The sequence below is a fragment of the Pocillopora damicornis genome, chromosome 7 (assembly GCF_964200805.1).
Source record: "Pocillopora damicornis chromosome 7, jaPocDami1.2, whole genome shotgun sequence".
In the NCBI taxonomy this organism is placed as follows: Eukaryota; Metazoa; Cnidaria; class Anthozoa; order Scleractinia; family Pocilloporidae; genus Pocillopora; species Pocillopora damicornis.
In genome coordinates, this window is record NC_142676.1 from 21,192,252 (window position 1) to 21,210,152 (window position 17,901).

General features: G+C 39.7%; 1 protein-coding gene across 6 annotated transcripts; it reads left to right on the forward strand.

Annotated features, from left to right (window-relative positions):
- Positions 1-22: 22 nt before the first annotated feature.
- LOC113677570 (pyruvate carboxylase, mitochondrial) lies at positions 23-17,607 on the forward strand. Of its 6 annotated transcripts, none has more exons than XM_089211282.1 (18): positions 23-138; positions 362-414; positions 918-972; positions 2,775-3,200; positions 3,513-3,909; positions 4,776-5,079; positions 5,547-5,709; positions 6,231-6,413; positions 7,159-7,383; positions 7,896-8,151; positions 8,795-9,030; positions 9,474-9,635; positions 10,170-10,419; positions 10,569-10,813; positions 11,237-11,416; positions 14,489-14,585; positions 15,646-15,941; positions 16,330-17,607. In XM_089211282.1, the coding sequence occupies exons 4-18, from the start codon at positions 2,844-2,846 to the stop codon at positions 16,585-16,587; spliced, it is 3,609 nt and encodes a 1,202-aa protein (XP_089067408.1). In that variant the 5' UTR covers positions 23-138; positions 362-414; positions 918-972; positions 2,775-2,843; the 3' UTR covers positions 16,588-17,607. The 6 variants fall into 6 exon arrangements, with proteins under 6 accessions (XP_089067408.1, XP_027050190.2, XP_089067410.1 ...); XM_027194389.2 differs by having other exon boundaries at positions 918-967; XM_089211284.1 differs by having other exon boundaries at positions 936-972.
- Positions 17,608-17,901: the final 294 nt, after the last annotated feature.

Sequence of the window (17,901 nt, forward strand, 5' to 3'; positions counted from 1 at the left end):
AAAAAAAAGGTACTTTTCGACCTGCTGATTGATTGCGGGCGCAGGCGTGACTGACTCGAATAATCACACATTACTTTCGTCAGAGTATTTCTGTTAGTCATTGGTGGAGAGGCTATGTTTTGGGGCTTCATCCTGAAGGTAAACAATCCTAGTGAGCTCTATATTTCTAGGTTTTAAATTTAAATTGCTCTCTTCCCTTCCGTGCAATACATTCGTTAATTTTTTGTTTGTACTCTTCTGGTTGTACCTCCCTCGCTGGAAGTCAAGTGTGACGTGAGTGTGCAGAAAAGAAACAGGCAAATAGCGAGTACTAATTCTTTAGTTTCTTAGTTAATATTTCTTGATCGCGTTTCTCCGACAGAGGATGATCTCCTTTTGATCAAAGATTTTCTCAGTAGGAATTCGATCCCACAGGTTAGTAATTAACAATACGTTTTTAGAGAAGAAACAAGCTGTTAATGTGTTTTGACCCTTGGCCTCGAAGCACGAGTTGAAACGTGTACTCATGCAGGAATCGAAGCAATTCCTGAGATGATATTTTAATTATTATCATAGAACAAACCCTAAGATTTGTTTTGATTTCTAACTTCGTTCATTTTTAATTAAGATTTGTTAACAATCACTCTTGTTTTTGTTCGTGGCAGATCATATAGCTGTACTCCTCGAGTTGTTTTAACAATTCATTTTTTTTTTTATAAAATGTGTTTTACCAAGTATAGCTTGTCTAGACAGAGATGAGAAATCCTCTAAGCGTTCGATCCTCATCTAAGTGACATCAATGATATCTAGCCGCGATGAAATAACATTACTGAAGAACACAATTAATAAATAATGAGCTGAAAGTCAATTAGATGTTTAAAAATTTGGGACGTTGTTTCATGGAGAGAAATCTTCTTTAAGAGAACTGTTATTGATAGTTTGCGGTTGGCCACCAGGACATCCATGCCCATCGGAAATCTACCTAAAGGTGAGGTAATATAGCCCAGATTTTTTTCTCATTGAATTAAATCGATTGAAACTGAAAATTGGAAAAAGTTAAGAGAATGAAAATATTACGTATATGCTGCGGATGACACTAACTGTCATGAAAATCAAATGAACTGAACAAAGGGTTTCACAACAATTACAGTCAGTGTCTTGTAAAATCAGGCATGGTCTGCAGAAAATATGTTGAAATCTCACACATACTTTGACTGTGGGAAGCAAGTCTGTCATCTGTTAACAGGAATATATATTTTTTTGTAGTTTGAAGTGGCTAAATATGAAGCAATTCTTTTACTCACAAAATGCCATTATTTTTGTCATCCTTCATAACTGGCCCAGTCACAGCCATACACATCTTCTGATCCTGAAATAACATGAACAAGCTTTTGAGATCTTTACAATATGATAAACTAATTAGGTGTCATATTGCATCACAAGTGAACAGGAAAGATCTAACTCCCTTATTAAGAGAATACACTTGATTTGTACAGTGTTACCTATCATACTTTGTTTAGATGTTTTTGTTGATATTGAATAACTAATTTTGAAAATTATTACTTTGGTATGCCATTCAATAATTGTCCTTTTCTAAATGGTGAAAATAACTTTTCGTGATTTTTTGTATAATGCCCAATATGCGTATGTTTGACATCAGTAAAAAACTACTCTTGTTTAACTCCCAAGGGAAAGGAAATTGGTTGTCAGAAGCAGTGAATATAATAAAGTAAAATTACATTCATATGTTTGATTAAAAGAGGGAAGCAGTTTTGGTGTGAGTTATTTGAAGTTTGAAGAAATGGAAGGTATCAGAAATCAGGATTCTGCTGAATGTTTTTATTTGTTTCATGTAAAATGATTGAAATAATTTGACAGGTTAGGTTGAAGAATGAGTTCATGGCTTAAGTACAGGTTGACAGTAAAAAAGCTTATATGAAATCATGTTTAACTAAGAGTGATGAAAAGTTATTATCAGTTTCACTTGATCGCAAATGATGTCCATGTGTTTGGTTAGCTGTTCTGTCGCTCATGATTTATTAATTTTCTATAGCTGGATCAATGTTCAGAGTCTTAAAATAGCTGAGAAGAATATACTGCTTTTGATCTAACATCTGGAAATTGTTAGAGGTTCTTGTTTTCTAGTATGAGGCTGATAAACTGTAGGCTCCATCTCCTATCTTCTCTGTATTGGAGAGCAGGGGGCATTGAAGAACCAATGCACATCATGCAAAGATAGGGGAACAGTGAGGTGCGAGTGGCCCAGTGGTCAGAGTGCTGGACTCTGGGTTGGACGGCCCGAGTTCGAGTCCTGGACGGGGCACTACGTTGTGGCCTTAAGCAAGTCACTTCACTCACCTTGCTTCATCTTCTTGGATAAGACGTTAAGCCAGAGGTCCCCTCTCCTGCAGGGTTTGGGGTAGGAGACATTAATTTCCCACGCACGAGATTACTGTGTGATGGATGTCCTCCCCTGGGTTGGGTTGGGTGGGTTGTTGGTGTCCCCAATTAGCGCCAATAGGCACTAGAACAATTAGACACTTAAATAAAGATTATGAATGAATGAATGACATTGCTCTAGCCATAGTGGTCTGGCCTTAATTCTAAAATTGCAGCATCTACCAAAAATTCCTTCAAAAATTGTTAACTTCTCAATGCAATCTGGCTTAAGTCACTTGCAAAATGTTGTAAAATGCCATGAGCTTGCAAATATGTTGCAATAGAAATCCTCCATTATTATTATTATTATTGTTATATTTAATTTGGCTTACTTTGTGATTACTTTGAATTTTTAGAGAGGATCAGGTTTAGATAAATAATCACTACACCAGCATCAAGGGAGTGGTTGAAATACTGCCAGGAAAATGTTGCGAGTTCAAACACCACGTTTCAAGAAAATTATTCAACAACAGTTTACAAGTAGCAGTGGATTATGGTCAACATGTCGGTATCTCCATGCAGGAAATAAATTGTTTCAGACTAACAAACCTGAGCCACGTAGAAGTGAAATAAAGAAAATTCTGGTTGCTAATCGTGGTGAGATTGCGATCAGAGTCTTTCGTGCAGCTACTGAGGCTGGTATTAGGACTGTTGCTATTTATTCAGAACAAGATGCTAATCTCATGCACAGACAAAAGGCTGATGAAGCATATCTCATTGGCAAAGGCATGCCTCCTGTTGCAGCTTATTTAAATATTCCAGAAATCATCAAAATTGCAAAGGTAAATGAATGAGTTAGGTGTTTAGGTTTGGTTTTATTCCTTTTACTCCAAAGATCTCATTAGCAATTTTCTTTACATTCCGCCATACAATTCTTATGATTTTGATTTGGAGAATATGGTATTGGATCAACCAATAATCCCTCAACTGACAGTTTTTTTTCTCTCATTGCTTCTCTGCTTGATATTGTAAAGATTTTGAGAGGAGAATTTTTTTTCTCGGTTAAAAATGGGTTTAAAAACCACAAATAGCAGAGCTACATGAGTACATTGAGGGTTAGGTAAATACTCATTGTCTTTTAAATTATATTCCAGGAAACAGAGGCTGATGCAATTCACCCAGGATATGGATTTCTCTCAGAGAGAGCCAACTTTGCTGAAGCTTGTGTCAAAAACGGCATCATTTTCATCGGCCCCTCCCCCTCAATTGTCAAAATGATGGGGGATAAGGTGGAAGCTCGGCAAGTAGCAGTCAATGCAGGTGTGCCTGTGGTTCCTGGCACAGAGAACCCAATCAAAACTGTGGAAGAGGCCAAAGCCTTCTGTGAGCAGTATGGGTTGCCTGTCATAACCAAGGCAGCATATGGCGGAGGTGGCCGTGGCATGAGGGTAATCCATAAGATGGAAGATGTGGAAGAGTTCTTTAACTTAGCCAGCAATGAGGCATACGCTGCTTTTGGAGATGGTTCAATGTTTATTGAAAAGTTTGTTGGTACGTTCATTACCCTTTATCTCCCAAGATCTCATTAGTAATTCTCCTTACTGTCTGCTATACAGTTTTTGTGATGTTAGTTTGGAGAATTTGGTATTGGATCAACTTATAATCCCCTAATTGACATTTTTATTTATTCTCATCACTTGTCTGCTTGATATTGTATTGGTACTGTAAGGAGAAATTCTGTCTTTGTCACCCATGGGACTTAATGGATTAAATAGTCATTTCTGAAGAATTAAGGAATGTTGGCAATTGAATTAACAGCGAAGGAAATTGTTTTGAACAATGTAACACGATATTTCAAGAAGTGACTAACATAGAATTGTCAATATCAATCAATATCAATCAATATCCATCAATATCAATCTATATCAATCAATCAATAATTTATTTAACCACGTTATCGTCCAAGAGCACCAGTGCTCGTTCAAAATACGAACGTGCATTAAATCTACAATTACAAGAATAAAATCTAGTATTAAAAGAAAAAAAAGAAATTTTAAATACGTAATCTATAATCTACGTACACACGAATATAAGGTGTTATAAAAATTACACACCGACACAAAAAAGAAAATTTAAAAATATAATTGATCTTAGCTTGGACTTAAAAACATTAACATCATCGGCCAGCTTGACATCTTCTGGAAGTTTATTCCACAGTTGAGCGCACTTGTAAGTAAAAGAGTTCCTCATAAATTTAAGATTAAATTTGGGAACGCAAAGATTAACGCCATCTCCTCCAAGGAGTGACTAACATAGAGTTGTATGGCAAGCACTGGGGAAAGTTGATAGGATTCAAATTTGAGGAGTCGATGAAAGACTAAACTTTTGGATTTAAAAAAATTTTTCTTTTCATCCAGAACAACCAAGACATATTGAAGTTCAGATGATGGGGGATGCCTACGGAAATGTTGTACACCTTTATGAACGAGACTGTTCAGTGCAGAGACGTCATCAGAAAATCATAGAAATCGCCCCAGCGCCAGAACTTCCTCAGGAAATCAGAGACAAAATGACAAGCGATGCCGTTAAACTGTGTAAAGAAGTTGGTTATCAAAATGCTGGGACTGTGGAATTCTTGCTGGATCCACAAGGAAATCATTACTTTATCGAGGTTAACGCCCGTCTTCAAGTGGAGCACACGGTGACGGAAGAAGTTACAGGGTATGTTGTTTTTATCAGTGTCTATTGCAAAGTTGTAGTCAAGTTTCAGTCCGGGTAGGAGTAGGGGGAAAGGGGAGGGGTGATTACCATGGCTGGTGTGACCCTCCTTTTTTCGAGAAAACGTGACAATTCGTGATGCGTACATGGCGTTAAGCGCATCGTTTTGGTCAACCTCGCAAAAAATAAAAATAATAATAAAAAAAAAGATGAAAGAGACAGCTTGTGGAGCATAATATGACGTACCGTAGCTCTCAGCAATTTAGGAAGCGAGAGGATGTGTATTTCATTTTAACTCAGAAATGTGTACAGGAAGTAATGAAAACTTTACGGCTTCGTTCACGTCCCTTGAATGCAATTGGCCAATTTAGCGACTTCCGCTGCTAACCTAGTCACCAAAACCTACTCCCCATGGCGACTAACGGTCGCAGTTTGAGTGCTGCAATGATTTTTCTCTCTTGAATTTATAGTGTCGATCTGGTACGAACACAAATCAATGTGGCAGAAGGAAAATCTCTGGAGGAAATAGGACTTCGTCAAGAGGATATCAAAGTGACTGGATCAGCAATTCAAGCTCGTATCACAACTGAAGATCCTGCAAATAACTTCACTCCAGATACAGGCAGGATTGAGGTAACATTTACATGTACTGTAATAATTCGATTTAGCGCCCGTGGCGCTTATTTACTTTGGTACCTCAAGGAAGGGTGCTTATTCGAAACAGGACGCTTATTAGGGACAAGGTGCTCATTTCTTTTTTATAGCAATATAAACTAGCTTGGTTATGCTTTAGTACGTTGATCACTGATATTTACGTTGATTATTGAGATTGCCTAAGATTTTCAGAGTTTTGCGAAGATCGTATCTCCTTGGTTACGAAGATTTGCCGAAGATTGTCAGAGATTACTGAGGACTGCATGACGGAGATTAGTGAGGATTGTATTACGTTGACTTCGGAGACTGGAAATTGCCGACGATTTCCAATGTTTCCTAAGATTACACTACGTTGATTACGGAGATTGGCAAAGATTTCCGAATATTGTCGAATATTTGCCACTATTCTTAGGGAGACTTCCGAAGAGGATTTGCATCCACTTTGTAAAGATCAAACTGTTATATCTTCATCATTATATTTTGTCGTTTTTTTTCCTTAGGTTTTCCGAACAGGTGAAGGAATGGGAATTCGATTGGATGGGAATTCCATGTTTCCTTGTGCTGTGGTTTCTCCTCATTACGACTCACTTCTAACGAAAGTTATCAGCAAAGGCTCAACTCATAGAGACGCTGCAACCAAACTGCTGAGAGCACTGCGTGAGTTTAGAGTCAGAGGGGTGAAGGTACGGCTAACACATTTTTTTAATTCCAAATTTTACTTTTTATGTGATAGTTATTCACCGATGTAGCTCCATCTGTCCCATCAACATTAAAGTGAATTATTGTTTCAATAAATTTCACAACTGCTAGAATAACTAGCCGACAAAAAAAGTACTCGATTTTTGTCAAACGTCCGGGAATCAAACCTCAAAAACTTATCAGCCTCAGTTACCAAATTCAGTATTCTCACATTTTCTGGGGATTCAGTCAAACCTACGGAGATGGTCATGGTCCAGAATAAGCGTTTAATTATCATTGTGAGTCTATGGGGGATTGTTTTCGTTCGGAAAAATTGCCATATAGAGGCTTTCTTACCTCGCAAAACCAGCACCAAAGAGAAATATCGTAACTCTGATATTAACACTGTCATCAACTATACCACGCAATTAACTGAGCAAGGCGATGGTAATAAAAAGGAGTTGTATGGATTAGATCGTTTAGTCTCGGTTTTCAAAAGAGAGTAACAATAACGCTGCGTCACTTAAGGCGAAGCCCGCAGGTTTCGAGTCCGCGAGCGATGCGAATCTTTGCATGGTCTGCGAGGGGTCTGTAACGGTTCTGGTACTCCTCACAGACATTTTTCACGGTCTTCTCGCACGCTCACAGCGCTAACTTGAGCCTCGGATTTTACCACTTGCCACTCTTAGAAAAAGGAAGAAAGATACCTGAGTCAATGTAATAAACACAGTGACGTTGCTTTCTTTGCAGACCAATATTCCTTTCATTATCAATGTTCTTAAAGAAGATGAGTTTCTAGATGGCGCTGTCAGGACAGATTTCATCCTCCACAGACCTCAATTGTTCAAAGTAGAATGGGGTCAAAATCGAGCTCAGAAATTGCTCCAGTATCTTGGAAACGTGATGATTAACGGACCGTGCACTCCTTTGGCGACCACTTTGAAACCCTCCAAGGACGCTCCAGAAGCACCCGAGGTATGAAACGTATTGCTCTAACGCGCTATGTGCCGTCTTGTACATTAAAACAAATTCAGCCTAAGTTTTTTAAAGTTCCGCTCTGACTAGCTTGTGAATTTGTCAGCTACCGTATATACAAAGTGTAGCCAGGGAGTTGAACTTGGGATAACCGAGAACAAATCTAGTGAGCACCAGGGTGAAGGGCATTAGATTACAAGTCCAGTGCCCAGACCCCTTGGCCACACTACCTCCGTTCAGGAATCTTCCAATTATGTCCCCAGTATGGATGAGAACAATGGTAACTTTAGTTAAGCTTACATTTATTTTTTGAATCGGAATTGTTGGTGGTTTTAAATCTGAGTGGTTTATCGGACTGTGTGAGTTTTGTCGACTTATCATAAAGAGTGGTTATATACAACCAAGGCAATCCAAGGATTAATTTTACACTTTCACTTAAAACGCTTCAAAAATAATCTGTTTAATTTTTTATGAATAGTTGTTTGTTAGTAAAAAGCTTTCTCTTCTACTAGATCCCCAAAACGTCCAATTCGGGTTCCTACGGCCACCTGAGACCGAGCGGATTCCGAGATATTTTATTACAGCAAGGACCTGAAGGTTTTGCCAGTGCTGTTCGAAAGAGCAACAGGCTTCTGCTGACAGATACGACATTCAGGGATGCCCACCAGTCGCTGCTGGCCACCCGTGTGCGGACTCATGACATGCTCAAGGTGGCACCTTTTGTGTCACATTATTTTGCCAATGCCTACAGTTTGGAGAATTGGGGAGGTCAGTGCATATGCAACACTCCCTAGACTTAAAATCCCTGATGGTGTCAGAAGATTGCAGTAACTGACCTTGAAATTTATACAGCACCTAAATAATCAGCCCCAGAACACATTTCGATCAATTGTCATGAAACAATACCAGAGCAATCCAAGTAATTGCTTAGGGTTAGGAGCCAATGGAAATTCAAATCGAAAACATGTGATCTGTCTGAGGCGCGGGAAAAAGCGAGTAGTGTCGCGACTGGTTTTAGATTTGTATCTGATTGGTTAAGAGGGTGATACGTGTTTTCTGGACCCACCGCAGAGCGAGTTAAAGCAAAACCGATGCAAGGCGGGATTAGTTGGGACACTTGTTTGAAAATGGTCCCTAACGATGGAATTACGAAGCTTTGTTCAGCCTGCTTTTGTTTCAGCCAACAAACTTAGATTTGAATCTGAATAAATAAAGCCTAATGTACTTTTTGGGCTGGGGATGTATGCTGTACTCCTAGTCAAAGATCAGCATCGAGTTCTGGGATTCGAATCCATTTTAGGAACTGCCATTTTTTCTCTCGTCGGCTTTTGTAACAAAACGAATTGCATCGTTCTACAAGGGGGGCCCGAGCCCAAAATTAATCATCTTTGCAACTTCAATCTATTTACAGGTGCAACCTTCGATGTTGCCCTACGTTTCCTGTACGAATGTCCCTGGGATCGCCTGGCCCAGCTGCGGGAAGCTGTTCCCAACATCCCTTTTCAAATGCTCCTCCGCGGTGCAAATGCGGTGGGATACACCAGTTACCCCGACAACGTGGTTTTCAAGTTTTGTGAAAAGGCGCACCAGAACGGCATGGATATTTTCAGGGTATTCGATTCCTTGAACTACCTGCCGAATTTACAGGTAATTACAATATTATATCTACAAATTATATCGCTTGAACCGACTAGAAATATGTTTTTTTTCTCACAGACGGGATGCTGGTCCATCGCAGGTAACCTCCCCTCCCCCTTCCCCTTTCTCCTTTCCCCTGTAGGGTTTACTGTCAACCCCAAGGTCTTTTCATTAGTACTACCGGCGGATGCTCTTCCGCTGATCTTCAGGAGATTTTAAGTACAGTGCTGAGGCCGTCATTTCTCATGATGTTTATACAACACGTTTTCGACTCTGGCCTTGTGACATTATCATCTTTTCGAGCGTGTTCTACTGCGTGTTTCAAAAATATCATGGCACTGCACTGTATTAAAGTTTTAGTTCACACTGCGTTGGTTCTCCCCACGAACACATATGAGTTTATAGTACATTTGGCCTTCAACCTCTGACTGACGCCTTTTTTTCCCCTTCAGCTTGGTGTTGAAGCTGCTGGCAAGGCAGGCGGAGTGGTAGAGGCTGCGATATCCTACACTGGTGATGTGTCCAACCCAATGAAGACAAAGTATAACATTGATTATTACATGAACCTGGCGTCAGAACTGGCACGTTCTGGTGCGCATGTGCTCTGTATCAAGGTATGGCACGAAGGAAATAATTTATTCATTTATAGCTTTTTTATGCTAAACAAAAATGCTTGTAGTAATCCCTACAGCGTTTGGCCTCAAAAGAAGGTATATCTATTTTTGCTTCCAAAGATGTGTTTCATTCTCTCATTACTTCCTACGTCAAATTATCCATTATCACAGCTTTCAATTTCAAAATTAGGCAGAGGATCAACCTTTTTTTGGTGAAAAATGAGTTTTATTTTCATGAGAACAAAAATAATAAACTAAATCGTATTCACATGTACCCTTGTTTCACAGCAAAGGCTTTGGCCATCTAGCTCTAGTCTTCAAAGAGAGCGCTAACTGTCCACATAAATTTTAATGAGAAGCATACTTAAGTTATTCGCAGTGTAAGACGTAGCTTTAAACTAACGAGAGTGAAGGTCTTCTCTATTTCCTTTTCTCTCCTTTCTTTCTATTTTGTCCTTATTTTTCCCAATGATTTAATGCGACTCCGCAATATCTGCACGACTAGTCACGTGTCCCTATTTATTCCTTATACAGGACATGGCCGGAGTATTAAAGCCAAATGCCGCTACATTGTTGATTGGTTCTCTTCGAGCCCAGTTCCCTAAGCTACCCATTCACGTACATACTCATGATACCGCTGGGGCAGGTGTAGCCTCCATGTTGGCCGCGGCGGAGGCCGGAGCCGACGTGGTAGATGTTGCTGTAGACTCCATGTCTGGCATGACGTCACAGCCAAGCATGGGAGCCATTGTTGCGGCATTGGAAAACACGGAGAAGGAAACAGGTATGAATTAAATAGAAGCTGAAACATTTTACATCTCTTGATTGTGCATTTCGTGATCCTTCCCAAATTAGGGCGCTGTCCTGTTGAATTAGTGAGCAGCAACTGCATGGAGAAAAGTTAAAAAATTGGAATCGTTTTTGCTCCCACAGGAATTCCTCTTGAACGTGTCCACGAGTACAGCGAGTACTGGGAACGAGCGAGGAATCTGTACGCTCCGTTTGAGAGCACTGTCACCATGAAGACCGGAAATGCTGACGTGTACGAGAACGAGATTCCTGGGGGACAGTACACTAACCTTCACTTCCAGGCCTACTCGCTCGGCCTGGCTGATCAGTTCACCGATGTCAAAAAGAAATATGCGCTGGCTAACGAACTGCTGGGTGATGTAGTGAAGGTATGACAGTGTTGTTGATGAAAGATTTTCAAATTTCATTTGTCACGATTTTAATGCAGACATCGTAGGAACTTTGTGGACCATTCTTACGGTAATCCAACCCGTCATCCATTACAGTTTTGCCTCTCCCCCATAGAGGATGCTAATCTGTTGCACCTCCTCAAATTTTCTTGCAGTTCACGGATACCCATCAATCAAATATACTCCTGGGTGCAGGGAAAAACAAAACTAAAACGAGCTCCATATGGGAAAATATTTCTTGGATGTTTTCATTTCTGTTATGACTTGATATTTTGCTTTGAGGTATTCTTCGGTCAAGAAGCTTCAAGATGGCTAATCTTCATGATCTTGACTGGGCCGTTTTTATATCTACAACAAGAACTCCACTTTAAGAAACTAAAAGAATTTCTATTTTCTTCATAGGTGACTCCAACCTCCAAGGTCGTTGGTGACTTGGCTCAGTTTATGGTGCAGAACAAGTTGGATGATCGCGATGTGCTCGCCAAGGCTGATGAACTTGACTTCCCATCTTCAGTGGTGGAGTTCTTGCAAGGTTATTTGGGTCAACCGCATGGCGGTTTCCCTGAACCCCTTCGAACAAAGGTTAGTTAATTTCCCTAATTTGAAATCAAATCTTCTTTTTAAGCGTTTTGTGCTAGAAAAAAAAAAGCGTGCTTATACGCTACTTGAAATCGAGGGCTTTCTTGTGTCCAAAGAACCTTGTTAAACTTGTGTTATTTAAAGTGAAAAGAACTCTGGGTTCCGACGCAAACATTCTAATTGTGTCGACAAATATAACTCCATTTCTTTGTTTTATTTGAAAAAAAAAAGAATAATTATTTTCCTTTTATTTCATCTTCCATATTTCAAGAAAAAAAAATTGATTAGTTAATTTATTATCACAGCGAAGATAATCAACTTTTTTACGATACTTTTTGACCCGTTATCGAGGATCTTCATGTATTTTTGAATATCACAATCACTTATGACTGACTACTTTTCTGTGTAAACAATTGTCTCTAAAAACTTTTCCCAACTCTCTCCTGATATCCTTCTTCAAGAACGCGTAAGCGAGAGGATTTGCAGCGGCGTTTAGTAGAAAGAAAAATAAAACGACGTCTATCAAAGCTGACGGACAGACTGTACAGAAAAATAAGTAAGTTTCGATCGAGTAGCAAAAAACGAAGATGAAAACTACGACTGCTACAACCGTCGCCGAGGACGCCTCAGGGATCCGTCGGAAAATTTTCGGCTTTTCGTCGGAGATAGGTCGATTATATTGCAAATCGGCCAGGAGAGACGAGATTTCTTTCTTATGCCTTCGAACAATCACGAGCATGTGTATAGTGGCTAAAGTCAGGAAGATCATGGGAAGAAATTCAAGAACGCACTTTCTAACGAGGGTTACAGCAAATACCGTGGCCGATGCACTGAAATGCGTTACGATGACTGTGTGAAGAATCCACACCACTGCTGGAAAAATCCATGTTGCGGCTATCATCGAGAAGCTCTTTGTTGGCGTCATGTAAACAATGTACTTTAGAGGCAACGCAATGGCGACGTTACGATCGATTGTCATCGCGCATAGGTTCCCTACCGAAGCGTGTAGCAGAAAACTCAGGAGAATCGTGATAACATGACCCTTTTGTGAAGAACACAAACTCCATCGAATCTTGCAGGTGTACAGAGTAGGGAAGAAAAATATACCAATGAAGAAATCGGCAGCCGCTAGGGACGTAACGAACCAGTTAGCTGTAGTTCGCAGCCGTCTTTTTGTTATTATGAGCCAAATCACAACTGCGTTTCCTGCCACGGCCATAATAGTGGGGAACCAACCGATAATCCAGAACCATTTGTGCATGTTCTGTACCTTGCCTCTTCTCCCCGATTGGAGCTCGATGCTATGAATTTTGTTCGGTCTCTGATGAAATTGGCGGGCCGAAATTTAGACCAAAGATCGATGTGAAAACTGTTTCGTACCAAAATCCAGGCTTTTCGCCTTCAATCCACGGAAAATTGTTCTCAATTTGCTTTTCACTCGCCAGTTGTATTGTTTCTGTTTGAAAAAGCTGGTCGACGTTAATGGAGCAGAAATTTTCTTTTCTTTTCTTTTCTTTTCTTTTCAAGTTCACCTGGAGACGAAAGATGAGTGTCTGATTTGTTTCGTTCAGACAGCTGTGAAACAGTTTCAAATATCATCAGCCTCTTGCGATTGAAAAACTCTCCTAGTTTTTTAATTAATTAATTTTTTCCAGCATTTGCTCTCGATCTTTTCAATTGTTTGCTCAAACGCGCCAAGTTCTTTTCCAGATCATCACTTCACCTGCTTCCAATTGTTTCGGATCTCGCATTTTCCTTATTACAAACATTCTTTCCGGAAAGGAAGTGTAAACAATTTCGTAAGTTTTTTTTCTGTTTCGACTATGGTACAATCTCGATTTTGAAAGCACCATACTGTACCATACTGAATTGTAGAGGAAATAAATTTTGACGTAAATATTTAATGCTTTTACAACCCTAAAAAAACGATATTCATATTTTCCATACTGTTCTCCGTATATTTCCTAAGGTGATGACCAGGAAAATTTGTTTAACAATCAATAGCTTTTTTAGTTGGTGATCATTTCATTTATTCTCATGACTCTGGTGTGTGATTCAGGGCTGATATTGTAGGGAGAAATTGGATGCCTGGAATCAAAGGGCAGAGAAAAGACTTGTTCTTTTTACGACTCAAACCCACAAACGATGTCTTGTTATATTATCTGTACTATCCTATTGACAATTGTTGAAGTGCTGTACATTTCTTCAAAACTTAACAAACTCATTATGAGGGTAAGACGCTCGAATCATAATAGATGACGATGACTGAACAAGAACTTTTTTTTTAAATTCTCTCAAAAATATCCTACTCGGAGGCTCTCATCATTGGCTCTTCGGCACGATTGTTTCTTCGCCCGCGGTTAAGTATGACGCCTTAAGAAAAGTGAGTTGGTGAGAGGTCTGTAAGGCGTCTGGCACCGATAATTATTAGTGCCAGATCCCCAGCAAACCTCTCCCCGACGTCTCCAATCTTCCCGCGGGCAGAGAAACGCACTTCCCGAATAGTTGATGAAGAGGGCCTGTTCCCAGGCCATATCAAGAAAAACGCGGTTGTGTTCTTTGTAGTTTCTGCATTTACCTTGTGAACATTCTTCATCAAAATTCGTCTACAGTTTTCAGCCGTTTTGGTCTGTGCAATGTAAGAACGACATCCAATATAATACAGTGCTGTTGATAAAAGCCATAAGCTGACCGAAACCGCTGCCAAAAACCGCCTGCCTTCTTCAGCCGGCTTCTTTCACCTCATTTTACCGCAGAAGCCGATGAAAAATCGTAAAAGTATTGAAATGACATTTGTTAAATACTGTTTGATAGTCCTTTCCCAGTTTTGAGTGCAATTAAATCCATAATTGACGAGTAACTGGTTTAAATGAGTGAATAGATTCCACGTTCTGAAATTTCTTGAAGGTTCGAGTGTCTTTCGTGGAAAAGCCCTCGGACATTTTGACTTAACAGTTCCCAGTCTCGCGTGTCATCTCACGAAATAACATGGCGTCCACAATAACCTGGCCGCCTACAAATGCTCATTTGCCTTCTATTGTTTACTTAGTTGAAAACCCTCTGTTGTTCCTGCAGGCTCTAAAGGGACGCCCCACAATTGATGGAAGGCCAGGAGAATCTTTGGAGCCACTCGACTTTGACGCACTGAAAAGTAAACTGCAAGAGGAATTCGGTAAGAAGTGCGCCAGGTTGATCTAAATTTACAATAATCTGTATATTTTTAAATTATTTGTCGATCTAAGTACCTCAGCTTGTTTAATGGAAAAAGGACATTTTTGAAACGTCCGATCTGTGATCAGGGTCAGTTTATTCTCGTTTTTATCGACGATCTCTTTTAAGAGGGGAGAGGCCGGTATGAAGTGAATGGCTAAACCTGAGAGAAATATAGCTGAGCCCGTATTAAGCGGTCACCCTGTATTATTAAGCGGTCGGTTGTCAAAGTCCAGAATTTTTTTTTCCCTTTAGCAAACTTATTTTCACCTGTATTAGGCGTTCACCTCTATTAGGCGTATAAGGCCTGTTTTTATCGTATTATCCACTGTATCGAACGGACATTTAAAGCAAAACCACTCAAATGAAACTAAGAAGAATCTCTCGAGTCAAGTTTATTCCATATTTATCTCTGAAATCGTTGTAAGCACTTTGAGTTCAAATATCCTCACCGTTTTGCCGATTATCTTTTTTCTTTGGACTGTTAAGACATGCACAAGACATGCACAAGTCATTTGCTGGTGAACCTGTGTGAAACGGTCACCCTGCCATTCCTCCTGGTTGGCCTTATCATGCAGGTTTTATTGTATGAGGAAAACGGGGACTTAACCCTTTATCTCCCGTGAGTGACCAGGACAGAATTTCTCCCTACAATATCAATACAATATACAGCTGGCAAGGGAAGAAAATTTTGAAAAAAAAAATGATAAGGGGGTTATAAGTTGATTAAATACCAAATTCTCCTAACTAAAATCATTAGAATTGTATGGCCGAGAGTAAGGAGAATTAGCTATGAGATGTTGAGAGGCAAAGGGACTACTTCAATGTTACCATTGGCCAGATGGCAATGGTGAGATTACACCAAACGTAATGTTCTCTACCAGAGGCGGAACATGTCACAGATCTAAAAACTGTAACCTTACTTGGACATCTTAATTAATTCTTTAGCCCTCTTTTCAAACCTCATAGCCCTCAAAGCGGTAGAAAATCTCTAATGTTAAGCACACGCTTTTGTTTTGCAGGAGAAAATGCCATTCGAGATGAGGACGTACTTAGCGCCGCTCTGTACCCTAAAGTTTTCAATGATTACATGGTGTTCAGGGAGGAGTTTGGTCCAGTTGATGGACTTCCCACCAGACTCTTCTTCACTGGCCCTGAAATTGGAGAAGAATTCCAAGTGGCGATCGAGCCTGGAAAAGTTTTGAACATCAAAGTACTGGCCATCAGTGACTTGCACCCGAATGGACAGAGAGAAGTATTCTGTGAGATGAACGGACAACTGAGAACAGTTTTGGTGGAGGACAAGTCTGTAACAAAGGTATCTACTGCCCTAGCGTGAAAACAAGCTCTCGTATCTCGTATATATCAACGTTTTTCGATGTAAATTTTGAGAGTAATATCTATCCTGATTTTCAATGTCTTTTTTGTGTTCACCTCGGTGCGAAGACTTAACTCATGGGATTGTTACTTTGTGAAAATCAAAGTTACCATGTCAGTAAAAAGCACCAAATCCAGGTACAACCCAGATCTTTTCGTGCCTCTCAGATGGTCCGCTTAATATATAAAAAAAGAATTCCTTAAGTTTCTGTCTCGCAGGTTAAAGATCTATTATAATTATTGCCATTATTATTATTGTTCTTACTGTTGCTACTTTTTCCCTTCATGCGATCCGACAATTGTTTTTTTTTTTCTTCCTCCTTTCTCAGACTCTTGAGCGACATCCCAAAGCCGACAAATCTGTCAAAGGTTCCGTGGGAGCCCCCATGCCGGGTAAAGTTGTCGGCATCCGAGCAAAAGAGAACGAAGTGGTGAAGAAGGGAGACCCGCTGGTTGTTCTCAGCGCCATGAAGATGGAGACTAACGTGACTGCCCCTATCGACGGAACTGTGACGAAGATTTCCGTCAAATTGAACCAGAACTTAGAGGCGGGCGATCTCTTGGTGGATATCGAGCCTTTAAGTTAAACCGGTCGGTGACTGATCGTAATCGTTCGGTGCACCTTCGGATAACTTCGGGAAGTTTCTAATAATATTGTCGGTATACAAGCACGTCCGTGTCATGTGGTTCAACATTATCAATAGTCGAATGCTAGAATGTGTATTGGTATTGTATCCAAAGTTGAATCATGGAAAGCACTTCTCAATGAAATCTGATGTCAGAAATGGGTGATCTATAGTGATCCCCTACCCTTAAACTCTCAAGATCCAATTAGTTATTCTCCCAACTGACTAACACATATTCCTTTGCAAATTAGGCAAGAGAATTGAATGTTATGTCAAGATAACACGCGCTAGCTGTTTGCTATGTCTGTTCTTCAAACCTGTCTGCAGGATAACACATCGAAATCACAATTACATGTTAGTCACTCATGGGAGTTAAAGGGTTAAGATACTCTTTGAATTAACTTATTTTAGGTTTTGCGATTGCTTTTTATTGGTTTATGGTTTTTGTGGTATGTTTTGTTGTCAGTGTTTACTTCCCTGTCTTCATTTTCAATACGTTAACAAATCATTCTCAATCCCTCTAATTTTGTTTAATTTATCAAATTTAGAGTTTTACTTGGGTTTCCAACAAAAATGATCACAATTGAAATAAGTTATCTCCAAAATACTTAACAGTAAGAGGAACACGAGAAGTTTAAGACGTTAATTTAAGGATTTAAATATTTTAGCAAGTTCTACTTTCAATCAACAATCTTAAGTTGATGTCGACCCACAGAAATGTCATTATCTACCAAAACGAGAGTAAATATATCTATGAACTAACTTATAATTTGCATTTTGTGGGGCTTTAAATATTTCAGGCGATTTATGGAAAAACGCCGATTTCATATTAGACTTGAATACAATTTTCAGGCTGAGACACGTTGGGACGAATAAGGAATTCACCAGGTTCAATTTTTTTAAACAGTCAGAAAGAGTGTAAAAATTTTAAGGAAGCTTCATTGGTAAGTTTGATAAATAAATCTAAGTGAAAAAAAAAAACTGAAAGTCGTTTGAATGTTCGATATCCGCGAAATCTAACCACCCTGCTGATGTTTTGAGAATGCCGTTAATGGGTTCTTCGACACCAACATCTCTTAAGCTTTCTGTATTGTCATTCTGCGGGTACTTTGGAGTATTCTGTTCCTGAGACCTAAGGAATGCTATGCTAGGATGAATACCCATGCACCGAGTTCCAAATCCTTATTTTAACTATTACTTACTAATTAGCGCTATTTCTTTTTGCCCGAGAAACACGGTTTAGTCAGTTACGTATGCATTATTTCGTCTCGGTGC

Excerpts from the sequence above, each read along its gene's own strand:
- LOC113677570 (XM_089211282.1), top strand. The coding sequence starts at position 2,844 with ATGTTGCGAGTTCAAACACCACGTTTCAAGAAAATTATTCAACAACAG. Across the intron at positions 9,031-9,473 it reads ACTACCTGCCGAATTTACAG|CTTGGTGTTGAAGCTGCTGG; the intron begins GTAATTACAATA and ends TTTCCCCTTCAG. Across the intron at positions 14,586-15,645 it reads TAAACTGCAAGAGGAATTCG|GAGAAAATGCCATTCGAGAT; the intron begins GTAAGAAGTGCG and ends TTTGTTTTGCAG.